General features: G+C 41.4%; 1 protein-coding gene across 1 annotated transcript in view; it reads left to right on the forward strand.

Moving 5' to 3' along the window:
• Positions 1 to 3,235: 3,235 nt before the first annotated feature.
• LOC150080694 (putative imidazolonepropionase) overlaps positions 3,236 to 27,383 on the forward strand; it is a 52,745-nt gene continuing 28,597 nt past the window's right edge. Inside the window, exon 1 of the mRNA XM_090381512.1 lies at positions 3,236 to 3,369. Coding sequence (XP_090237638.1) covers positions 3,308 to 3,369 — 62 coding nt within the window. The 5' untranslated portion in view covers positions 3,236 to 3,307. The remainder of the gene's footprint in view (positions 3,370 to 27,383) is intronic.

Genomic DNA, 27,383 nt, shown 5'->3' on the forward strand with positions numbered 1-27,383 from the left:
AATCCATGAAGACAGCAAGAATGTACTTATACTGAGGATATTTCACAAAATGAAGATCCACAAGAGCATATTCTGTGCCCAAGCCTGTACAGATGCTGTGTTGGATCTGTGAGTAAAAACTGTCGGTGAAGAGATTTAATCCAGAAGGAAAGCAGTCTTTCAAAACTGTTTTCCTGAATTTTACAAGAAGACAGGCCTTTATTTTCTGATTCCATTGGCTTGTCTGGTTTCTGGAGTAAAGCAGATTTCAAAAAAAAATTCAAGAAAGCATAGGTGTAGTCAATTTTTGGTCTAATTTTATGAAGACATGATAAATCAACCTTAACAAGCTCAACTCCTAAGAATTTGTTTCACTTCATTTTTTTTTTCAATACAGCATCGATTTTAATCTGTATAAAGGGAGTTGTTTCCATTATTGATTTATATTCTAGATTATGGTGACGGATTTCCTGATGAAGCAGAGGATCGAGGACATGATCATCAAGAAGAAAACATCTAAGGTGTTATTGTGTAGGTGCATGCAATGGATTCATTGTTATTAGCGATAACTGCAAATTATTTCAGAGTGGAGCGCATTCTCTGTTCGAGCCAATGGGAGAAAGATGCGGCGACGTGGTGCAAGTGGGCAGAGCAATTACGTCACTACAAATGCACAGGTCATTTCTTGATTAGGTTTCGATCAGTGCGTTATAATTATTATTATTAAAATCAGTTTATTTCCCAAGAAACCTTGGGTCACCCCAGGACAGCTCTGTGCCAGAAGGGTGTGAATATTTACAGACTAAGGTGTGAGGAACACAATGTACAATAAACAAGAGTACATGCGTGCTCGACATGAGACTTTTACAGGATTAAATATACAGTAATATACAAAATATGACTGCATGGAGACAAAAAATAAATGTTAGTATAATTACGAGAGGAGTGTAGAAGATTTGATTTACCACAACATACCTCTACATTTTATGTGGGACAAAGCGGGAAATAAATGGTGTCGACGTAAAATGTGTAAAGTGGTCGCTGGGTTGAATAGCGTCTCACTGCAAGATGTCGAGAGGTTTCATTAGAAATTATTGTTACGCGAAGCACAACGTCTAAGGTGTTTTGAAGACGAGAACTGTGATGGAATAGTGTACGAGACTTTTCAAGAAGCCACTCGAGCGGCAGGTCTAAGCAAATCGGTCGATTATATGAAGGAAACTTTCCAAAGCGGCTTCAGTAATGATGCCGAGCATGTTAAGACATTTCTTTGTATATCTGAGATTGGCTGGGGGTTGGTGAGCAAAGCGAGCAGGGTGTGGATCCCCTAGTTATAATTTTTTCCCCTGAAGTTTCAGTATAAAGAGACGACTGAATCTGAGCTGTATCTCAAAGTTAATGTGATTCTTCATGCTTTACAAAACCTATAAACATTCAGGATCAGCCAAGCATCTGATGGAATATAGTCCAACTACTGCACTTTCAGTTGCAAGCAGGATCTCTGCTGAGGCAGTCTGAGAATAAGTGACTGGTTGTGGTACACTGACCACAAGAGGTAGAATCCAGAGAACCATTATGAGTAGTGTGACCGAATTCTAATCATGAATAACATTTGGTTGCTATTGTAAATGGTTTGCATTTGTGCGCAATCCATCCTATGTATAGGATATTAACGGTTTCTTAAATTTTGTAGATTAATTCCAAAAAAAACCAAAAAAAAAAAAAAAAAAAACCAGGAAATTAACAGTATAAACAACATTAAACGAAATGTGTATAATGCCAGAAGAAAACTTCAACCCGTTTTACCAGATACCCTGCAAGAAATATAATTGGTTTTTTATCATCTAGACTCTTTTTAAATGACTATTCAACCATCCATAGCGACAGATGTGTGAAAGAATAGTTTGACGAACAGGAACTTGAAGATATCTGGCCTGGCCCATCTAATTTTCGCGTCTCAATCCCATTGAACATTTGTGGAATGAATTGGAAAGGCATGTACTTCAGCACAAATCTCTACCTGCATCACTTCCTTCAGGAACTGGGGAGTTAGTTACATGAATGATACAATATTCTTTGTGTCACTTTTCAACACCTTTTTGATTCCATGCCATGCTCTGTTTGTTTGTTTGTTTGTTATTTGGTTTTAGGAGCATTAGCAACTAAGGCCATATTGCTCCGGGGATATGCGGTGGTCATTCCCTGACCTTTCCGCATCCTCCGTATTTGGTGGTCACGGGCTCGAATCCCGGTCTAATCAAGAAGCGTGTGCTACGCACTGCTGCTCCTGCCCACCTGGGTACGGAGGCGCCACCATGCTCTATCTGAGCAAAAATTCGAGCCCATGGAGGTCCAACACGCTAGTATTCATGGTTCTAATAAAGTGGCAAGGCAGTACAGATTGAAAAGACATACTAACCGTTGTTCTTGTGAAGGATGGCCCGAGACGCGCAGAACGCACAGCTTAGAAACTAAAGCTGTGAAATGGATGATTAAAATGAATGAGATAAGCATATTTTCAACGAAAGGAGAGGCAAAAACAATGAATCAGAACCAAGAAATCTTAGGGAGCAGAAGGCTGAATCATATGTTTATTTTCGGGCAGCATATTGTATATCACTGGAATAAATTAAACTCCCCCCTCCCCCAACAGCAGGGTGGCTGACACTGGAAGTGTGATATAAAGTTAAATGCAGAACTGGATAGTCCCTTTTTAGCGATATAAATCTCATTTTCTGCATCTCTGGCAGATGCAGAAAATCTGCTTCCCTGCATCATATGACTATTCTGATACTAATCTTTAATATGAAAATACATACATATAACATGCATTGCCCATCTTTTGTTTATCATGTGTACCCAGCAAAAATTTAGTAGTTGCCATTTTAAATCTTCCTGCCGAATTTCATAAAGCGTACTGCCACCTACTGTAAATTTAAAGCTGTTGTTGCATCACTACTCTCATCAAGAATTTCTGAGACTAATCTTTAATATGAAAATACATACATATAACATGCATTGCCCATCTTTTGTTTATCATGTGTACCCAGCAAAAATTTAGTAGTTGCCATTTTAAATCTTCCTGCCGAATTTCATAAAGCGTACTGCCACCTACTGTAAATTTAAAGCTGTTGTTGCATCACTACTCTCATCAAGAATTTCTCTAGTAGTCTCAGTACCCAAGGGCGTCTATCGCTGTCAAATAGATTTTCAGCTTCTGAATAAGATGGAAAGCCACTCCACTGACGAATATATGTTACGCATACATTCTGCTCAGCAGTTAGTACAGGTTGTCAGAAATCGTGAACTAGTAGTGAAAAAGACCGCAATGAAAAATATTGCTATTATTCAAGCAAAGGGAAATAATGGAGTTAGTGCTATAATCGGAAGGTAGGTGACATATTTTCCTCAACGTTTTTTACATTCATCTTAAAATCTGCAAGGAATGCTCTTCTATTACAATATTAAATATTCTACTTTTTCTCGATTTAATTTTATTTCTCTAGAACTTCTTAAAATTATTTTACTTAATTATTTTGCGATTTAAAAAAAAAAAGCAATATTTCTGCCCTTATATGTACCGGGTTTTTTTTTTTTTTTTTTTTTCCCATACATATAAGGAAAGAATTATAATTTATTTCATGACGTGTATGAAGTTTGGCAGTACCACTGTTTACTTTGGCCATGGACTATGCTTTATTGTAAAATAACTTGGCTAAGGAACGAACAGCAAGAGTGATCAGAGGTGACTTCTATAAAGATAATACTTTTAATCAGAAGAAACGTAAGCTTGAACTCTGATCTTTCGATTAAAAAAAAAGTTGTGAATATAGTATACTTTTACACTATCGTGGTGCGCTAAAAAATCTGATAATAAATAAAGTATGATATATTCAGGAAATAATGTGACAATCAATATTTAAGTGGTTTAAACTGTGACTCAATGAAATGAAACAAGGAGAAAAAGTACACGGACGTCTAAAATTTAAGTTGTAACTGGGTTTTTTTTTTTCGTTTTTTTTTTAAAGAAAAATATTTTTCTCTTGAAGTTTATTTAACAGGATAAATCCGAATATCAAGTCCGAATACGATTATACACACGACGTGCGTCAGGTGAGTTTAAATTACGCATTACAACAGAAACACTAATTTCCAATCTAATTATGTACACAATGCATCTGATTAGGTTTCTTTTTCTTTCTGTATAATGCAAAGTGCAAGTTTGTAAGCTTCGAAATTTCAAAGTACACGTATGAAGCTCAAAAGTTCGCCAAGAGCTACAGCATTAAAAATCTTAGCGGTCACAGAAACGACAGTGTCAAGGCAAATTTTGCCTTTACTTCTTGAAACAGAAGGCTAAATTATAAAGGAACTAACCATGCGATACGATCCATGATTTGGGTTTCCTCTCACTGGCTCTTTATGGAACCAGACTGACTTGTCGCAGACAATGCGGTCTCTGGAGTTAAGAACAGGCAATGTTCTCCTCAGATGTGATTTTAAGTTGTCTTTTGTGTGTGTTCTCGGTGTGTGTTCATTTGGCAGTAGTCCAAAGGTCTGAGAAGGCAACACTAGAGATGCCATTCGCCATGTTCGTTTTCATGGAAAATAATGCTCTTCCACATGGGACCCGGCTGGTCGACGAATTCTTTTAAAGCCAGGATAGTCTAGCAACCAAGTTTCCGAACACGAATCCAATTGTAAACGTCTGACCTGCTTCAGGGTGACGAATTTTGGCACGTCAACGTCTCAATATTTACAAGTAGGAATGGACCTTCCATATTAGCCCAGCTAATACTGAAATTAAAAATTGAAAAAAATAAATAAATTCTCGAAAAAAATTTCGAGAACCAAAAACAATTTACTGTATTTTTGTAGTGCTAAAGCTTGCGAGAATCAACTCCATTCTCAATCGATGCGTTCGTTCAATTTTGGCCTTCCCTGGAACGCATCGGTTAGTTCGAGATAAGGAAGTGCGCTCCTAAGCATCTACCAGCTATTGCAGAAAGCCGAGGCGATCCTTGTTTACAATGCTATGAAGACAGCAGACTTTCCCTCTCTCTTTTCAGATCCTTTTTCATAACCACAATCAAAGAAGAAATATCATACAATCTAAGAAATGAAGCAACCTGAAGATTCCGCTTTTCAGAAAAGCCATAGGTCAGAAAAGTATAAAATACAGAGGTGCTAAAACCTGGAACAAAACTTCCTGCAAAAATCAAAAATGTCACTTCACTAAATCAATTCAAGAAACTACTAATCGAACACATCACCAAGGATGTCCGATTCAAATTACCTTCCACTCAACTCCTGGATTTTAAAAACACCAACATGGAAATAATGTATGAATGTTAAAGGAAGCAGTTGGCAAATAGTTTGTAAATTTTTGTGCGTGTATCTCATCATTTTTTTTTCTCCTCATTTAATGGTAAAAATGTTCACTAATCGAATGATATTAAAGTAGTGATGCTTTTCTAAGTTTTCTGTAAAGAAATGTACAAAACACTCCAATTTATTTATGTCTTTCCTGTGGAACATTACCTGTACAATTTCAGAACTGTACATTTTTCAATTGTATATTCATTTTTTAAGGGAACACCCCTAAAAAGCCATTGGCTTATGTGTTCTCCCTCCCTTTTTGCTGTTATCTCCCAAAAAAGTGTAACATAAAATAGGGATAAATAAATTATTATTATTAAAGCGATGCTCGGTTGAACGTGAAAATGTTTCGTGTGAAACAGAGGAGACTGCAATGCTTCAGGGCATTTGTCTTTTACTACGAAAGAGAATTTTGGGGATTTTCGATCAATTTTTTTCATGGAAATTCCAATTTCTTGGAATTTCTTCGAATTTATCGTGTATTACTGGTTAAAAGAGGTGAAATAACACACAGAGAAAGAAAGGAGATAAAGAAACGGTGTGGACAACGGACCATTTTGTCCGTATCTGTTACAAATATTCATAGCACAACTCGCCTTATACGTATTTAAAAAAAAAAAAAAAAAAAAAAACTATATGGGATCTGTTTCTGCTGTAATCTCAAGTACCTCTCAGGAATATTCTGAGGGATGAGTCAGAAAAATATTTAAAATTAGTTATTTTTTAAAAAATAATTTAGAAATGCTTGGGTATTTACAATTACAGCTACAAAACAGCAATCGTATGTGCCTTAAGATGCAGTTACAAAGCAGGTCCAAACAGAAACCTGAAATATTAATTACAAAAAGGTAAAATAAAAAGAATATATACATATATAAAAAGACAAAAATTAATTAAAGGGCCGCCACAAGTAGGTAGACGAGGTAAGCGACGCTTACGGGCGACAGTTCAAGAGGGCGCCGAATTTTTTTTTTTTTTTTTTTTGTATTGTTTTCTGATTGGTTAACGCTTATCGGTATTCAAATTTGGGCGGAAATTTTATTTTGCTTACTGGTGGCACATAGGAACGCTGTGCTACTGTTCAATTACAATCTTAAAAGAAGAGGAAGATCAGTTTGGCTGGTATGAACAGAGAGGTATATAAAATTGTACATTACATTTTAATTTCTTCACTCACATTAGAGACGCTTAATATTAGAATATGATATGCCAGACAAGCTGTACTTGCTACATGGAACCGATATTCGGGTGACACTCAAATCAAGTGGACCCAATTTCGGCGAAGTCCGGTCGGTCTCTGACAGCCAAATCCTCTGCTTGCACCTTCACGATGGCATGGGACTGTTAGTAATCCTGGGTATAACCCCCATGCGCAAGCACACTGTGGGTGACCACCTAGATGTGAACCAACGTAAGCAGGGGTCGCGGTGTGGCGCCCACACCACATGGAGGAAAGCCACCCCTCTGTGTTACCAGGCAATACTAGGGGGTAGATGACTCGTCAACTGGTGCAATACCACCACTTTGCTTATTGGAGGCTTGAAGTGGTGGAACCCATGTTTAGTCTCCAGAGCCAAGTTCTGGTCAAACCTTCTCCATCTCTTCCATCAGGCAGTATGATTGATGTCTTTTGAGGTTATGATGGACATCATGGCGAGATCCAAACTTCCTTACATTTCGAGGGTACAGCTCTAAAACGGTGTTCGTAGGCCGGTCGCTAGTCAGTACACCGGACCAAACCTTGATAACTCTCTAGGAGGCTTCGGATCAGTTAGTGTATAATCTTGCTACCTCTACTCTGCCAGATAGTGACTGGAGGGAGTCCTAGTAGTGTGTATGCGGGGGGGAGGCATTGTCGAGGCCACGTTATGTCAAGGATCTGGGTATATTCTTACCATGTGTACGCCATATCCAAAAATTTCATTACTTCATACAGCATGTCCCACCCACTTTTTCTACGATTGAATACACCATGAATTGTCAAACTAATAGAATAAGCTTATCTGCGAAAAGATCTAAACTTCCTAATTCATTTCACAAATATACGTGGTCTCTATTCTAATCTCAACAATGTCCATTTCCACTTGCAGTCTGCCAAACCCCATGTACTTTTTATGACAGAATCTCAGTTATCGGTTGATACAACCACTGCTCATCTCATTTGCTGTACGATTCCTTTCGTCTCAAAAGTGGTACTTGTGAAAATATCCGTTTCGAAATTCCCTGTCAGATACTTGGTAATTTGGAATCTCCTCTTTTCGACCTTCTCTGGCTTAAAATCTCTCTACCTCATTGTGTCAAATCATATGTTGTCTCTACCGTTCTCCCAACTCTATTAATCACTTGGAGCTCTTTGACTTCCTCTTTGCAACTTGACTTTCTCCAGTCCAACTTTCTTAACAGTGAGGTAATTTTCCATGGTGATTTTAATGTTCACAACTACAGTCGGCTTCCATTCTCTAGTCACGCTGACCCAGCTGGTCGAGATGTTGAGGCTTTTGCAATTACTACTGACCTCGACAGATTGTTCATAAGCTCTGGCAGGGGACATGAATATAAAACATGTCCAAACAAGGGGCAAGATCCAATCTGTACAAACTGCAAGGCAGGGAAAATGGACCATTCGCATTCTATCAGAGACCCGAACTGTCCAGTTTATCTTAAAGTAAAAGGGTTATACCAGTCACGAATCGATTATGGAGAGACGCCCTAAAGAGTACCACAGATCCAAAATTGCAATAATACAGCATAACGCGCAGAGAGCTAGAGCAGTGGCCCAGCAACTTAGGGTCATAGCGGACGAGGAAGCAGCTTACGTCCTACTACTACAGGAACCATATACCCACTCAAAACGAGTGTACGGATATCCGGCTGCATACAAATTAGTCCATGACGAGAGTGACACCCCTTGGGCTGCGGTTGTGGTGCGCAATCCCAATTATACTGTGACTAAAGTAACACAGCTTTATGCACCCTGGGCGGCGTGTGCCCACATCTTAACGCCATTGGGCCAAATCTATGCTGTTGCCCTTTACAGCAGGCCGGGCGAGGACATCACACCCATCACCAGGTACTTGCAGGCCTTGACCGACATGCTCCCTGATCAAAGGATCATAATTGGGGCAGATGTAAACTGCCGCTCACCAGCCTGGCACAGTCTGACCCCAGACAGGAGAGGTACCAGAAATGGACAGATTTTAGGACTTTCTCTCGAACTCTCGGTTCACTATCCTGACAGACCACACCAGATGCCTACATTTTGTAATACCCTGTGGGAGGCGACTATTGATGTCACGTTGTCCACGGGAAACCTTGCAGGTTACATTGATGAGTGGATCGTCAGAGACTCGTGGACGACTTCCGACCACAGGGTGATTACCTGCCAAATCAGAAGATCATTAAACAGGCTACTGATACCTGAACAAACACTAAATCGCTTCGCCATCCGCTGGGCGAACTGGGAAAGGTTCAGAGAGGTCTTAATGCCTGCTGCGGCCCAACACATGGAAACAACAGACCAGAATGGGGACCCAGACGAGAATCAAAAGAGGGTAACGGCAATAATACTTGCGGCGAGTGAAGCATCAATGAAGAGGAGAAATCCCAAACCGGGAGCAGTCCCGTGGTGGACTCACGAGATCCAGCAACTCAGAAGGGAGACCATGAGAAGAAGAAAATTCTTTCAACGGGCAAGACGCACATGGCCTGCTGCTGAGGTACAGATACTAAAGGAGCACTATAGAGAAGCAAGAAACAGATATACGGATGCGATAAACAAGAGCAAACAAAGAGCCTGGGAAAACTTGGCAGGCATAACAGGAAATAATGAGCCATGGGGGGGTAGTCTATAGGATAATCACAAACAAACTCCCCGGGGGGGGGGAGTTATTTCTACCACATTTACACCACCGGGGTGCCAAACCACCACATGGCAACAGTCAATCACAAATATTCTGGGCACTATTTTCCCGGAGACTGCCATGCCTACTTCACCTGAACAGCATAGAATATGCCAAGAAAATGACATATACACCACTGACTCCCGTGAACCACCGTTCACGCTAGATGACATCAAATCCGCGGCAAATCACGTAAGAAATAATAAGTGCCCAGGCCTCGATTATCTCGAACCGAAAATTATCAAAAAAGTAACGAATCTGACCCCCGAACTCCTCCTAAATCTGTTTAATAACTGTTTGCATCAAGGCATCTTCCCAAGAAACTGGAAGACTGCGGGACTGAAGCTGATCCCAAAAACACCCACGAAGCCTCCACAACAGCCAACCACCTACAGACCGATAGCTTTGCTACCAGTGATCAGCAAACTATTTGAGAGAATGCTATATGCCCGAATTGACACACATTACAAGAGTGCTGAACTGCACATGTCTGCCCAGTTCGGCTTTAAGCCCGAGTCTTCGACAGTAGAGGCACTTAGACATCTGCTGTACGGTGTGACCAGTTCCAACAGTAAATACTACCTAATCATCTCCATAGATTTTGCCGGGGCTTTCGACACCATTTGGTGGCCAAGTGTCCTGGCAAGGCTAAGGCGGGCAAACCTTCCCTGCAATTTGTATCTCACTATCAAGTCTTACCTTACCGACAGGAGTATTAGTGTCGTGGCACCCTATGGTAGGGTAAACCGCAGTGTCTGCAGGGGTTGCCCCCAGGGTTCTGTCCTGGGGCCGCTGTTGTGGAACATTGTCTTGGATGAGTTCCTGGCCATGGACCTTGGTGACGTCCAAACCCAAGCTTTTGCCGACGACTTAATCTTGAAAATTGCTGCCGACAGTAGAACCCAGTTGGAGGTAAAAGCAAACATGCCATCAAGATACTACAGGACTGGACCACCTTACACTGCCTAAAAATCTCACTAACTAAGACATTCTCAATCTTACTGAAAGGCACCCTTGACCTGCACAGGCCGCCTCAAATAAAGGTGAACAACACCACAGTGAAACTCCAAAGCCAGCTTAAGTACCTGGGGGTGATATTAGATTGTAATCTTTCCTTCAAGCAGCATCTCACACATCTAAGAACAAAGATAAGGAAGTACTCTGCACTGTTAGCACGTGTGGTCCGTCGTGACTGGGGACTTAAACGTCGCGTACTCTCCTTATATTATAAAACGACATTCCTACCAGCTATAACATATGCCTCTGCGGTTTGGTATCACAAGGCATCAACCGCCACAAATAGACGCATAATCGACTCAATCCATAGAACTATCCTGTTGATCATTGCCAGAGCCTGCAGCACCACTAGCACTGTTGCCCTACAGGTCTTGGCCGGAGCCCTTCCCCTTGACCTGGACATCATACGTACTGGAATAGCCTATTATATAAACAAAGGAATGCCTTGCACCCACCTAGACTACACAGTGGATAACAGTGCAACCCACAAGGCTGAAAAGAACAGGCTGCAGAAATACTTAAAAGAAACCTGGCAATACCGCTGGACAAACACAACAAAAGGGAATATCACCAAAAAGTTCATCCCGGACGTAGACAGAGTTTACCCCATTCTTCCAACCTGGCTGCAACCCGGACTTTACACGACTTACCTCCTTACGGGTCACGGGGCTTTCAATGCAAAGCTTACAGCATTGGGAATAGAGGGAATATGGAGGATCCGCGTTGTACTTGCAGGGAACAAGAAAGCTGGGTGCACATTATGTTTGAGTGTGCCCAATACGAAGACCTTAGATGCAGACTAATAACTAGAGTTCACTATCCACCGAGGGATCTTGAGTCACATCTACTAGATACACAACAGGAATATTTAGTCTTAACGGATTTTGCCCAGGGATTATTTACCAGGCGCCAAACACTAACCGCCATATACAGAAGACCTTAAAGGAATGAGACAAAACAAACCTGCAAATAGCAGCGAGATGACACAGAGGAGTTGACTATACAGACCTTGGACTGAGTACAAAATGAACTGGGAAAAGACAAGTGACAATATATTGTCTAACCACAAGAGTCATGATTACCGCCAATGGAAGCGAGAAAAAAAAAAAACACCTTTAAATAGTTGTGACATCAGAACAAAGGGACACTGGCCCCAGACCTTGCAGCATAGACCCACTATATAATGACAAAAGGTAGCGTGAGGACTATCAAACATCACGGAAGGGATAAAACTCCATAGACAGAGTTTACCCCATTCTTCCAACCTGGCTGCAACCCGGACTTTACACGACTTACCTCCTTACGGGTCACGGGGCTTTCCTTCAAGCAGCATCTCACACATCTAAGAACAAAGATAAGGAATTATTAGTCTGCATCTAAGGTCTTCGTATTGGGCACACTCAAACATAATGTGCACCCAGCTTTCTTGTTCCCTGCAAGTACAACGCGGATCCTCCATATTCCCTCTATTCCCAATGCTGTAAGCTTTGCATTGAAAGCCCCGTGACCCGTAAGGAGGTAAGTCGTGTAAAGCCCCGTGACAGCCAGTAGACTTGATTATGACCCCAAAATGATGACCAGAAAATAGGACCCAGACCACATGCAGTCTGGAAGGATGACATCCCAGATTTAACCCCCTATTAGGGTCTCACCTAGATGAGACTCAACGGCCAGCTTTTTAGGGCCTGCAAACTGATGGAGACGACATACGGTGGCACTCTCCCGCCGGAACAGCCTATTGGCGACCCAAATCCGCACTCTCTTGAGCGGATCTTTCTTTCCAAACTCCTGGGGAGGAGAGGCTTGCCTCTCCTTGCCTCCCCAATTTTCTCACTCTGGTGGGGCACGGGCATGCCTCACTACCTGCAGGGGCTATCTACTCTGTCGGCCCCTTATTTCCAACTTCTTCCCCCCAAACTTTTGTCTTGCACAGCGTTTAGCCCTACATTTCAAAATCAAAAGAGAACATCAAAATTCTTGCCCGAACCTATTTGGTTTTTAAAACTCACTTTCACCGCACAGCCCCACGTCGCGTACTATTAATACTAACTTGCTAAGTATCACTAATATCAACCTCGATTTATTTATTTATTATAATTATTATTATTTATTTATTATTTTTTTTATTATTTTATTTATTTATTTTTTTTTTTTTTTTTGGTCCTAGCCACTGAAATCCCAGGAAAGTAAGTGGCAAGACCAGCCAGAGTACAAATATTGGTAACACCCGGCCGGCCTCCCTGTGGCAGGTATTGGTAACGTCGGGTCTCACTAGGGGCCCGGCGGCTAACAGGCCGGATGAACAATGGGCAAAATAAACTACACAGTACATATCCCACACACTTTTAAATCTCTGGCTTGTCCGATACAGAGAACATACGCGGAGATGGGAGAAATCCCAGGTGCCGTCAGACCCCGAACATACCTAATACCTAATTACCTACCAGAGAGCACCAGCGTGCTATAGTAAGTCTAATCACAGAGGCTTCAAACATAGCTATAAAAAGAAAGAAACCATCTGCAGGTTCAGTCCCATGGTGGTGCCCTGAGCTTCAGAGACTGCGGAATGAAGTAAATACACGCCGTAAAAGCTTCCAGCGAGCGAGAAGATCCTGGCCAGCGGCAGAGGTAGAAGTCCTCAGACAACAATACCATGAGGTCAGAAACAAATACACAGCCCTAATAAGAACCCGGAAAAAATGTTCATGGGAGACACTAGTCTCAACAACAGGAAATAAGGACCCCTGGGGGGTTGTATACAAAGTGGCAACTAATAAATTACCAAAAGGAGAAGTAATATCTTCGACAAAGACACCTGATGGCCACTATACCACATCCTGGCACCAATCTATAGACAATATCCTGAATACCACCTTCCAGAAACTCCCCTCAGACCACACTCCTGAGCAACTTCTTCTCTGTGAGGAAAATACTAATTACTGCCCAGCACATCGGGAGGACCTGTTCACACTTGAAGACCTCCATCTGGCGACAGCAAAAATAAGAAATAAGCGAACACCCAGCGAAGACTACCTGGAGCCAGAAATTGTAAAAAAGGCCGTGGAATATATCCCAACAATTATATTAAACTTATATAACCACTGCCTATCTGCAGGATATTTTCCCCATGATTAGAGAGCAGCACGAATTAGACTAATACTGAAGAACCCGAAGAAACCACAGGAACTCCTGGAGTCATACAGACCCATAGCCCTACTGCCAGTACTAAGTAAATTATATGAACACCTTCTACACAGCAGGATACAAGCTCACTACCAAGAAGCAGGCCTCCCCTCTCCCAAGCAATTTGGCTTTCGACGAGGATGTTCCACCGTGGATGCCCTGGAACGTATAATAAATGTAGCTACACACAGCAATAGTAAATACTTCCTTATTATCTCCATCGACTTTGCCGGGGCATTTGACTCACTTTGGTGGCCAAGTGTCCTCGGCAGATTCCAGGAGGCAAACATTCCCAGCACCTTATACCAATGCATTAAAACCTATCTTTCGGACAGAAGGATCTCAGTATCTACACCCTATAGCCAACTCACCCGGTCGGTGTTCCGGGGATGCCCACAAGGATCAGTCCTGGGGCCTCTCCTCTGGAACCTTGTGTTGGACGGCTTCCTCAACCAGGATTTAAACGGAGCAGATGCTCAAGCCTTCGCAGATGACCTGGTCCTGATCCTGGAGGCAGACAATCGTGCACAACTTGAGGCTATTGCAAACCGGGCTATAGACACCCTCCAAGAATGGTCAAAAAATCATCACTTAAGAATATCACCTTATAAGACATCCTCAATACTTTGAAAAGGCTCCCTTGATATCAGGCCACCTCAGATAAAAATAGAAGGAAAAACCATAAAACTGACCACGGAATTAAAATACCTAGGAATCATCCTTGACAAAAATCTTTCATTCACCGTACACCTCGTATATCTACAAAAAAAGATCAAAAACTACTCAGTCCTCATAGCAAGAGTTTCGCGAAAGGATTGGGGCTTAAGGAAAAGAACCCTGACCCTCTTTTACAAGGCTTTCTTCCTTCCAGCCATCAGCTATGCAGCAGGGATCTGGTTTAAAAAAGCAACCACCGCAGTCAATAAAAGAAAGCTAGAAACGATACAGCGCAGCATCTTACTCGCCATCTCCAGAGCATGCTGCAGGGTCAGCTCACACGCACTGCAGGCCCTTGTGGGGCTCCTACCCTTGGACCTGGAGATTGTCCGCTGTGGCATGCTATATCAACTATCAAGAGGGAACAGTAACCTGCATTGGCTTCACCACAGACCCGACCTACAACAGCAACGCAGAAAAGAAACGACTGACCAAATATCTTCAACAAACCTGTCAGTCTCGGTGGGCGGACTCAACTAAAGGTGAGATAACCCGGAAGTTCATCCCGGACATTACCCAAGTGTATCCCGAACAGCCAAACTGGTTCTCACCGGGGCTCTACACCACCTTTCTTCTAACAGGGCACGGCTCTTTTAATGCCAAGCTGTCAACTTTCGGCATCAGGGATTCCCCATTATGCCACTGAAGAGAAAACCAAACATGGTCACACCTAATGCACGATTGTCCCCTCTTTGAGGACATCAGATGTCATTTCATCACAAAGATACGCTTTAACCCGAAGGAACGGGAGCACCTTATATTACATGAGTTGGAGCACTACAAGGCCCTTTCGTGCTTTGCACATGAGCTGTTTACCCGGCTAAGGGCAATGACCCAACTTCCCTAGGCCTGATGCAGGACCTGACTACAACTAATCAGACGGGACTCTGCTCTCATGAGTGCCATTACTTTGTCAACTGAACCAGAAAGATCAAAGTACCACGATATCGGACGGGACTTTGCTCCCACGAACATCACAATCAAACATGGACACCCTGTCAACTGGACCAACAGCGCATGTAATTTACCCAACGAACTACCTTAAATGTGACAATCACCATATGCAGGAGTGACAACACTGCATCGGCGCCCAGATAACAAAACAAACAGTGAAAGTGACCACATACCAAGAATGACCACCCAAAATGGAAATAGAAGGACCATGACCACGACCAAACTGGATGAGACCTTGATCCCATGACCAACGCCGGCATTCAACCGACCTGTGAACAAGTTGGTAGAGACCTTGTCCCTGGATGTACCTCCTGGTGGGGCCAGTGTCGTGATGCTGTTCTGAACCTGCTAATCTAGCCACTCTGCAAACACACCATATTGGCGACCTGTGCCGGCTCCCTTGTCCGGCCCTTTCTACCCTACCCCGGGAGGGGGGAGGAGACGGTCATACTGTTTCCTCCCCCTCCATGCCACCCCATTCTTCCTTCTGGCAGGGCATGCCATACTGACACCAAATTGAGGCCCCCTACTCTATTGGCCTTATCCTTCCTCCTTTAACTCCCCCCAGTCTTCAGTCTCCCCCCTCTCTATCTTTACACAAGCGAATTCCCCCCCCCACACACAAATTCAATGAATCCAAATTAACTTACGCCCATATTTCGGTCTTTCCTTATTCAAGCGACATCACCCTACGCAATCGAGAAATATCACACATATCTATACATATATGTGTAAATTTTTTTTTTTTTTTTTAAGGTCCTAGCCACTGAAATCTCAGGAAATTAGGTGGCAGGACCTGCCAGAGTGAACTAAAGACTATCGGGTACTTGGTCTGCCTCCACGTGGCGTAAGTGGGGCAACGTTGGGCCTCAGAAGAGGTCCAGCGGCTAAATGGCCAGAGGAACAACGGTACAAAACACCACACTTCCATAATCCATACACTTTTAAATCTCTGGCCTTCCCAGTGAACTGGTACACCCACAATAAAAGCAACACGGCGATGGGAGAAACCCCTGGTGCCGTTAGACACTGAAAACACATTTACCTACCAGAATACCCAACAATCCTAACCATATAACCAACACGCTTGATCTTTTTCTCACAAACAACCCTTCCAAGTGGAGGGTCGAAGTGAATGGTCCTTTAGACACCTCAGATCACAACTTAGTGATTGTCTCTTCTCCAATGGATCCTTTATCTCATGGCTATTCCCAACCTCGTGTTGTTTGGCATTACAAGAACGCAAAATGGAATCACCTGCGAGAGTTCTTTTCTTTTCCTTGGTCGGATTACTGTTTCAAAACGTCTGATGTCAACCTTTGCTCAGATCGTGTCAATGAAATTATTCTTGTAGGAATCGAATCCTTGGTTTTCCAATAAATGTGCTAAGGCTGTTCAAGAGAAGAAATGTTGCATATCGTAATTGGCTTGTTTCCAATTCTTCAGTTTCATTTTCTGCCTACACCAAAGCTCGCAACAATTGCAAAGCAGTTATTAATCAGTCCAAATTAGATTTTTGAATAGGCTAAAAGTAGAAGACTTGCTTCTTGCCCTACTGGTAGCCGAGCATTCTGGTCTCTTGCCAGAGCTATTGGCTGCAACTTTTGCCCATCTTTGCCCCCACCTCTGTCAAAACCAGATGGTTCTATTGTCACTTCAGCCAAGGATAAAGCTGACCTGCTAGTATCCCATTTTGATTCCAATTCATGTATAATGACCTTGGTAAAACACCTCCCACCATTCCCAACACGCTCTATTCAATGTCTCCTGTGGTCTTCCGTCAAAAGGATTTTTGATGGATCTTGTTGCCAAGAAAGCTCCAGGTCCTGATGGTATTTCTACACTTGTTCTCAAAACCTGTGCTCTTGAATTTACTCCTGTTCTTTGCCGCCTTTTTTGACTTTCGTATTCAAAAAGGTGCTTTTCCTTCTGATTGGAAATTTGCTCATATACAGCCAGTTCCTAAAAAGGGTGACAAATCCCTCCCATCCAATTATCGCCGCATTGCAATTACTTATACTCTTTCTAAAGTAATGGAGAAATCAATTAACTGCTAACTCAAAGTAAATAAAAAAATAAATAAATAAATTTTCTGTTTATACTCTGGGACGACCACACGGTCAGAGGAGTTCACAAGATATACAGAATACAAGAAACAGCGCCGTATTCAGTAGTCATGGGCTTGAACCCCGGTCACTCAAGGCACGTGTATTTATGCACCGGCGCGCCTGATCAGTAGACTACGGCGCACTGCCTAGACTCCTTCCGTCTGATCAACGATCGCCAAAATGGATTCCGTCAGTGTCGATTCACTGGTGATATTCTGGCTTATGTTACCCATTTATGGACAAATTCAATGGAAAAGTTCGGAGAAACACAAGCAATTGCTCTTGATATCTCAAAGGCTTTCGATCGTGTTTGGCATAAAGGTCTTCTAAACAAGCTTCCATCTTATGGCTTGCCAACTGTTTTTTGTAAATGGCTATCCAGTTTTTTCTCTGACCGCTCACTGAGGGTGATAGTAAGATGGCTCTGTCTTCTAACTTCTCCACTAATGCTGGTGTCCCTCAAGGTTCAGTTCTTTCCCCCACTCTTTTCCTCTTGTATATTAATGACCTTCCATTGACGGGAAATTCTATCCATAGTTTTGCCGACAATAGCATATTGCATTCCACTTTCAGAAACCTTGCTCTGCTCAATCAGCTTAAACTTCTCGAATATCCGCTACCAATTCTTTAAATGCCGATCTCCAGGTAATTCTCCAGTGGGGCAAAGACAACTTATTTGATTTCATTCCCTCTAAAATTCAGCCTTATCTTAAATCTCGGAAAAAGGATTCTTCAGCTTCTATGCTTATCTTTGGTGACAATCCGATTTCTAGGCAAGATAATATATCTCTTTTGGGGATTACCCTGACTTCTAATCGCTCTTGGCACAAGCACATTACAGATATTGCTTCGTCTGCATCTAAAAAACTTGGTTTTCTCTTTCGCTCTAGGCGTTACTTTTCTTCCGAACAGCTGTTCACTCTGTACAAATCGCAAATCCGCCCTACCATGGAACATTGCTCCCACATCTGGGGGCGGCATCCCCAAAACCTCTCTCAGGCTTCTAGATTCCATTCAGAAGAGGGCAGTTAGGTTAATTAATGACTCATTTCTAACAGTCTCTCCACTCGCTGTCTCATCGACGTACTGTTTCTGCTGTATGCCTTTTCTACAGATACTTCCATGGGCACTGTTCTTTTGAATTGGCTTCTATAATTCCCGCTCTCTCTTTCAAAACAGTCCGAACACGTGCCGCCACCAGCCTACATCCATTTACTGTCCAACTTCAAACTCACAGAACCAACTTTTCATCTTCCTCATTTATTCATTCAACTGCCGTTTCTGGAACAACCTTCCTTCATACGTATTTCCTGAAAATTACAATCTACAGAAGTTCAAGTCCAATGTCAACAAATATCTTCTTTCGTCTTCTCAACCTCCAACCCAAGCACGGTACTAAGTACTATAGGTTTTAATACCTCTCGTGTTTGGGGTTTTCATACAAAAAAAAATAAAAAATAAATATATATATAATTAAAATAAATTTCAAAACTCGGATAACAGATGCGTTTAAACGCTTCTCGAAGTGTCCAGTGGCTCACATATGGTGAGTATGGGCTTGGCACACCAATGGTCCTGAGCTAGATACCATCAAATCTCTCTCTTGCTTGATTTCCTTCTACTTCTGACTCTCTCTCAGGAATTTTTTTTTGGCTGGTGCAGCATAAGCCTTAGGCTTCCTTGCAAGAAAGCCTAAGGCTAATAATATCTCCAAATTTTCTTTTTTGATTAATCTTGCCGTCGTGTAGTAGTAGTAATACCCATAATTAGTCCTTGCATAGGATGGTTTTAGCAGTGAATAGTTTCTTAAAGCTCTGGCTGGTGCACTGAACTTATTTTTGAAAATAGATTGGGCCGTTTACGGTGCTATTTAAAAGTTCGCTAAATAAGAGTAAATCGGCTTTATTGCCTCTTTCTTCCAGCGTTTCAAACCCAAAGAATTTGCACAACATTTGATATATCATTATATTTTTAATCCACTTTTAAAAGAAAAGCATTCTATTGTTCTTTTTGTTTTTTTGATATTTTCAATTTCTAACTTTTGAGAGGCTGCATGGAAGATCAGACCTGTGAGGCATATTCTAGGGCTTTACCAGAAAGCAGTAGCACCATCGTTCCAGGATGCCTCTAGTTCTAAGAAACCCAGAACAAAGTAATTTGTTAGTCCAGCCTTCTTCCACGCCTTGCTTTTAGGGCTTTTAAATACACGTATACATGTACAAGGATCCCGGATTACCTAACTCCTCCACTGGTTACTAAATGCAAAGTTATCCTGGAAGAATGCTGCAAAATAGGTCAGAGTGTCGGTATCAACAATTTTGCCAGCACACAATACCCTCGTTTTGGAATAACCCTCGTTTGGGACAACGAGAGTTGTCCCAAAAGTAACTCACAAAAGTTGTTAATTCAAAACGTATTTATTCTATAATATAATTTACATTAAAAACCTGTGTTAATTCCGCGTCTCCTTTACGCTCTATGACTACTTCCCAGTTCGGGTAATTTTTGAATGCTATTTAATTGTCTGCTTAAGTTGGGCTATCTGATGCGTTAGGAACTGCAGCAACGTTCTAAAAAGAGAAATCTTTGTCCACGCAACGGTTCTTTGAGCTTGGGGAACAGATCGCAAGGCTCAAAGCAGGACTATAAGGGAAGGATGAAGTAGTGCTTCCCACTTATAACCAGTAAAAAGGGATGACAGAAGTTTATCAAACTAACAGTGAGCTAAATGGTTTTGTGATAACTGAGAGTAAAGGGAAGAGAAATTGCAGAAACTAAATATATATAAAAAGAAAAAAGGCGCCTGAGGTGGATGGGATCTATTCAATTATATTAAGGGAGGCAACAAAACCCATCGTCATAATTACAAGCATCTTTGGATTCAGGGGAGATCCCTAAGGAATGAGTTGTGTGAACGCATTCCTAATTTACAAAAGGCGTCATGAGTAATTACAGAGCTGTTAGCCTAACTTCTGAAGTTCCAGGGAAAAAAATGGTGTAACTGGTTAAAGAAGTAATGAAGAATCATCTAGACAAGTATAGATATACTTGAGTCACAACGTGAATTGGTTAGGGGGAATTCTTGTCTGATCAATTTGATTTGATACTATGATGCATTTTGCTCTCGTGTATAGCACATTGGTAATCTCCGTCCTCCCCACACCGAGTGGAAAAGACCCGAGTACGAATCGCGTCGATTAACTGAGCAATTTTTATGGATGTTTTTCATAACGTGGCTGAGTTAGTCGATCTCAACAAGGGTAGCATGGTTTACCCTCCCCGAAACTCGGGTTTTTCGTTCAGAAAACAGAAAATCGACCACAGAATACGCGCCGCGCAATTTACAGATATGACGATAATATATACGATACGATGCAATATGGCCTAAGGGCCTCCATAGCCGAGTGGTCAAGAGCGGGAGTGCAGTAACACACGCTCTTTGAGTAGACCGGGGTTCAAGCGCCCAACTGCTAAATACGGTCGATCTGCCAACCCGCACTGGACAGCATGGCAGATTATGGTCCATTTCCCACACCATGAATCGTTGAGGAGGCTTCTATTACTTTTACTTTATTGCCTTAGTCGCTGATGCATCCAAAATCCTACAACAACCATGATACATTAACAAAGGAACTGATTGCAAAATAACAGTTTTAATATCACATACAGTACTTGGATTTTAGGAAAGCTTTTGATACTTTTGCACATAAAAGACAAATTAGAATAGTGTGGCATTAAGGGAAATTTGCTGTTATGGATAAAGGGATGACTGGGTGGAAGAAGACAGAGTTGTTATTAACAGACCCTGCTCTTCATAGAATAATGTTATTAGTGGAGGGAGTTCCCCCTCGGGTTCAGTGCTGGGCCCATTGCTATTGTATATATTTATTAATGATGATATTCAGGATTAATGTTTAAGTTTGCAGATGATATAACAGTTGATGACAGCAATCAAGGTAAGCTAATGCAATGAGATCTAGAAAAATTAGGCAGATGAAGTTTAACATTTAAAAAAATGCAAGGTGCTGCAAATGGGTAGCAGCAGTCCTGGATTAACATACCCACTGTGGTACTAAATTTAATGTAGCGGAAAATGAAAAGACCAGAGAGTAATTGTGTGGTCAGATGAAGTTCTCTGAACTGTGCACAGCCAGGCTACTACGAAAACTCATGGGATTTTTGTCAATGACATACAAGAACTTTGCTAGCAGGGATAACGAAGTGATTATCCCAATGTACAAAGCAATTGTTAGGCCGCATCTTCAGTAGAATATACAGGTCTGGAAGCAAGATTGGTGAAGGGAACAAATGGGTAATCTTATCAAGAAAGGCTTTAGTTCTGCAAACAGGAGCGTCTGGAGACTAGGCCTGCGAGGAAACCTCATTGAAGTGTTTAAGATGTTGAATGGATTAAGTAAGCTCAATGCTAGTGGCCCTCTTTCTCGGGCTACCCACATGAGGGAGCATAAATTCAAAGTGAGGAAGGATGGTTGCAGAATGGATGTGCAGAAGTTTTCCTTCAGCCCCCAGTGGTGGCTGATTGTTGGAACAAACTTCCATCTACTGTTGTTGTAGAAGTGGGTAGTTGGAATAAATTCAAGAAAGAACTAGACAATTTATTGGAGGAGATGATGTGGGAAGTTTTTTCGGCTGATGCTTGCTTTCTTGCATCATTTGCCCCTACTAATACAAACTGTACAGGCTGCATAGTATGACGCTTTGCGCTTTCATGAAGTACAAAGACAACAGCTTCCAACATCTGTGGCCACTTCTGACGAATTTTCGGGCGTAATTTGAGTAAAAAATGTGGCATAGTAATCTCCAATTAATGAACTTCCAAGTGGTACATAATCAACCGCAATAATTCCTTCAGAATCATAGGCCATGACCATTTGTTTCACCTTTATTACCGACGACATTTAGAGGGACAAAGTGAAGATGGATACCTTCACTGGACTAATTGTAACTTTAGTTCAGGTTCAAAACCACAATGCGTTTTAAAAATTCTTCACCTTGCTAGCGACTGCGTTGCAATTTCTTTATGCTTTGGTCATTGTTCATCGGCCAGAAAATGTGGGTCCCACCGTACGGTAAACTTTCGTTTTTGTAATACCTCAGTTAAAATTCGGTGAAAAGATGATTTCAGTATTTCAGATTCATTAGCTACTGGAATATACTGTTCAGTGGCACAAACTAAGGTTACATTTGCATCCTCCTTATTTTCATGGAAACAGTGAAATAAGCGCAATAATTTCCAATAGTTTACGGTCACATGGGAAACTTATTGTAAAATTTGTCTGTATAGTAGTGCAAGGAGTGTTAAAAACAAAATAAGCGAATTTGGGATTCTGATTGGGTAAAATAATGCTGATACTGTACAGTTAAGACATGTTGCCATCCCAAGACAAGAAAGAAACGAAATTTCCGTGTGAAACGAAATGAGCCGAAGGTTATACAGTCGAAGTTGTTTATAGTGACCCTCTTTTTAACGTCCCAACACGTTATAAGTCTCATGTGGTTGATGTTGGTCCCGGCCAATTTCTCACTAACCTAATGCTATTTTACATTCAATAAAACGACCTTTCAATGTCATATTTTCAAATAAAAATATTTCTCTATAACGACCATAAATTTATATCTCCTAAACTGAATTTTTACTTTTATTACAATATTCGCGTTTAAAAATGACAGAATGCTTCAAATATCTCGAAGTAATTGCAGCCTGACCGTGAGAAATCATTTAAGATTTTCCACGCTCTTTTCTCGCAGTGTGGTAATGAAATGAACAATCGACTAGAAATTCATTTCATTACATAGTTCGAGGGTATGTTTACGGTGTGGTTCCAAGAAAACGGATAGCTTGCCAATCGCTGATAAAATTAGGATTTTGCAAGCTGTAGATAATGGTGTGCATTCTAAGACTGACATCGCCAAACAGTTCGGCACTCCCAAGAGTACTCCGTTCACTACTCTGAAAGATCGGAAGATTGAAAGTTCACAGAAATCTGCTGCACCGGGAAGGATTCAAGCATGAAAGGCGAAGTATCCGGATCTTGAAAAGGTACTTTTGGAATGGCCAATGATGATGAGTGCAGAAAACGTTCCCATAGATGGTAATCTTTTAAAAGCTAAGGCTGAATCTTTTGCGCATCGAATGAATATTGAAGAATTTACAATCGTAAAAGCTCAGATGGATGATTCCAGAAATTTAAGACTCGTCATCGCCTGTCTTTCAAAATATTGTGGCGAAAATGCAGCCATGGACATTGACGCTAGAAACGAATGGAAGGAAAATCGTTTAAGAAAAACTGCCGAAGAATGCTGTTAAACAAAATTGTGCCATGTCTTGAAAGCAAAAATCAATGCGAAATTGACATCCTGCCAGGCAATATATTTATTGTGTTTCAGCATGGAATGAAGTTGGTGAAAAAAAAAAGTGTCGCCAACTGCTTCAAACATGATGGATTTACCGCCTTACATGATGCAATGTGTGAAGTTTTTCATGCTTCTTCCTCTATTAATTACGAAGAACAGTCCGATAATAGGGAAGATATATTTGAGCGTGTGCGTCATCACCTAAACTTACAAGAAAACTCAAGCTTCAAAGACTACACAGAAGTGGATGCGAACATTGAATGTTTCAGGATATGTATGAATGAAGAGGAATTCATTGCAGACGTAATGGAATCTGAAATTTGTAGTTTTTATTTGGTTTTTAGGAGCATTAGCAACTAAGGCCATATTGCTCCGGGATATGCGGTGGTCATTCGCTGACCTTTCCGCATCCTCCGTATTTGGTGATCACGGGGTCGAACCCCGGTCTAATCAAGAAGTGTGTGTGTGCTACGCACTGCCGCTCCTGCCCACCTGGCTACTGAGGCGCCGAAATTTGTAGTGATGAAACTTGATGTAGTTGAACAAGAGGTTTCAGTGAAAGATGTTCATCAAAAATTAGAAATTGTATGTCGTATTTTTTCAAGCGCAGCCTAACTGCGAAATTGAAATCAAGCCCGTGACTGCTAACTACGGTACTGTTTCTTGTATTCTGTCTATCTTGTGAACTCCTCTGACCGTTTGGTCGTACCGGAGTATAAACAGAAATTTATTTATTTAAATAACGCTATCGAGCACCTTCATAATTCTCTTTTAAAGCGTGCTTTACCATTTAAACAGCGCGTTTTCACAAATTATTTTAAAGTATAAAACAATTCTCTAGTTAGGTCTTGATAGGTATGCAGCCTATGTAATGAAATTTCCAATTTAATTGTAACCTTAATGCGCTCTACAATCAATGAAAAATTTACAATCGTAATTTTCTTGTTTAATACTGTAGTACATATTATAAATAAGTACATATTATAAACAGAAGCTTGTTTTACTGTGGTAAAACAAGCTTCTGTTTTAGCATTATGTTATGTTATTTTGATTTTTAGGAGCATTAGCAACTAAGGCCATATTGCTCCGGGATATGCGGTGGTCATTTCCTGACCTTTCCGCATCCTCCGTATTTGGTAGTCACGGACTCGAACTCCGGTCTGATCAAGAAGCGTGTGCTACGCACTGCTGCTCCTGCCCACCTGGCTACGGAGGCGCCGGTTTCAGCATGATCATGCTAGATGAACCTCGTGCTCTGTTTATCTGGCATGACCATTCTTGATTTCCATATGTAACGTATTTAAAATAAATAAATTTTCTGTTTATACTCCGGGACGACCAAACTGTCAGAGGATTTATGCAGGGCCGGCTTAAGTCACGATCGAGCTGTCCCCAAATAGGGCGCCAAATTTAGGGGACGCAAAATTCCCCGAACTGAATTCACAATGCGCTGAATTCAGAAGCGGCCCCAGGTCTATCAGCGCCCTATGCGAGATTTTTTGGTGCACCCGCTCCGACTTGAAATTTACAGCAAATCAGTGAATTATCGGGGCATTTTGTGCTCCCTAAATTTTGGCGCCCTGTTAGGGGGAACCGCTCGATCGTGTCTTAAGCTGGCCCTGGCGCTGATAGACTTGGGGCCGCTTCTGATTTATGTATTCATAGCTGAGGAAGAGACACACGCACACGGTGTCGAAAGCTTCTGTATTTTATCAAAAAAAGCAAGCGCAGCCCCCTAGTATAATATTAAAAAAATATGCTATATGATATCGTCGAACTTAATTCGATACATAATTCCTGAGGCATATGCTCGTGTTATGTCCAGTCCCACTTCACAAGGGAGCACAAAAGGTTAACCGTAACGTAATATTGTATGTAATGAAACTTATCTTTTATAATGTGAGGTTTTTTGTAATTTTTTTTATTTTGGAATTGTAAATAGAGGAACTTCCCGACTTACGTAAGGGTTGCATTCCGCGGAACGCTACGTAAGTCGGAATTTTCCCCATGCTTGTGCAGCACTCTCAACTGTGCTCGCTAAATTGATTGAATCAAAAAAGAAATGTTCGACGAACATGTAAATAGAATTATTTATTGTATTTATTCAATTTTTTATCTCACGTGCAGGAAAAAATTACAAAAGCGTGCAATTTACAAAAATTACAAAAAAGAGAGGAGACAGGCATAACGTCAGTAAGTGTCATCCCTCGAGCATCGTTGCCAGAATCGACGTCTTCAGCTGATAAGTACCCTGCTGCGGAGGTAGAGGAGATTTAGGAGTCGGCTGCTCAACCTTACGAAAGAACATATTAATGGATGACTGGACGGTGGTTTTTTTCTTTTCATCGTAGATTTCTTTGTAGCAAGCAAGCATATCATTCACCCCTCTTAACTCTTAAGAATCGTTCACTGTCAGGATCCATCTTCTCAAACCTCGCCATTTCCGATGCAATTTCGCGAAATGCCATTGCTATCTCTCTGGTGATGAAGCGTCTAGGCTCCTCCTTTGGTTCATCTTGAGCTTCGTCAGCATTTTCTTCTTTCACTATCGCTGCCTGCAAGTCAATAAGTTCTCCGTTAGATAATTCCTTCTCTTCTTCCTCTATTAACTCCTCCACGTCTTTGGCACCAACCTCCAACTGAAATAGCTCTGCAACCTTTACGAACTTATCTGTAACCTCTTCATATGATTCGTCTTTTTCAAATCCTTCGAAGCCTTTTTTACGTGCCATAGGCATATTTTCTTCCATGCGACATTTAAACAACTTTTAATAATTTCCAACCAGTCCTTATTTATGTTTAAGATGGCGTGGTAAATATTGTAAGATTTCCAAAAATCTCTTAACGTAAAATTTTTCTCACTGTCTACTGCAGACAATGCCTGAGCAAAATTTGTGCGTAAATAGTATGCTTTTAAATTCGAAATAACACCCTGATCCATAGGTTGGATGAGTGAAGTCGTGTTTGGCGGTAGAAATATGACTCTCACGTTCGAATTGAAATCATCTAGATGCGTAGGATGTCCAGGAACATATGATGCAAGGAAGCCTGAGGCTTTTGCTGCACCAGCCGAAAATAAAAAAAATAATAATAAAAAAATTGATTTACCCTGTGACCCAGAGAGAAAGAGAAATCACCAAGAAAGAGAAGACTGATGATATCCATGTCAGGAACCTGGGTGTGCCAAGCCCATACTCGCCAGTGTGAGCCCCTGGGGTTTCCAATAGAACCAAAACCTTCAAAGGAAGGTCGTTGTCTTTACAATATTTTTCAACATAGGGAATGAAGCAGCATTTGAACCAATCCTCAAAGAGAGAGATTGTTATTCGTACTCTCTGGTTCGATCGGAAATGGATAGGTAGGGTGGCTTTATTTATGCCCTTAAATGCATGATGATTTCCAGAATGGCACCCAAGCAGTGGTTTTAATCTGTAATCACCCGCTACATTAGCCCCAAGAAAGAGCGCGGCCCTATCTTTTGAAGCCTTGAAACCTGGCATTGTATTTTCCTCTTTGGCAGTGTATGTTCAATCCGGAATTTTTTTCCAATACAGAGCAGTCTCGTCAACGTTAAAAATTTGCTGCGTTGAATAGCCACCTTTATCAATAATTTTTTCCAACACATCACAAAATTTCTCTGCAGAATCGGCACTGGCGACTTCACCGCATAATTTATCGTTGTGGAAACCAGCGCGATGCTTGAACCTATTAAACCACCCGTTGCTTTCCACGAACTTGGCTTGGGGTTCGCCTTACTTATCCTTAATATCTT

Source organism: Mastigoproctus giganteus, chromosome 9, assembly GCF_048544385.1.
Source record: "Mastigoproctus giganteus isolate SK-2022 chromosome 9, ASM4854438v1, whole genome shotgun sequence".
NCBI classification, from domain to species: Eukaryota; Metazoa; Arthropoda; class Arachnida; order Uropygi; family Thelyphonidae; genus Mastigoproctus; species Mastigoproctus giganteus.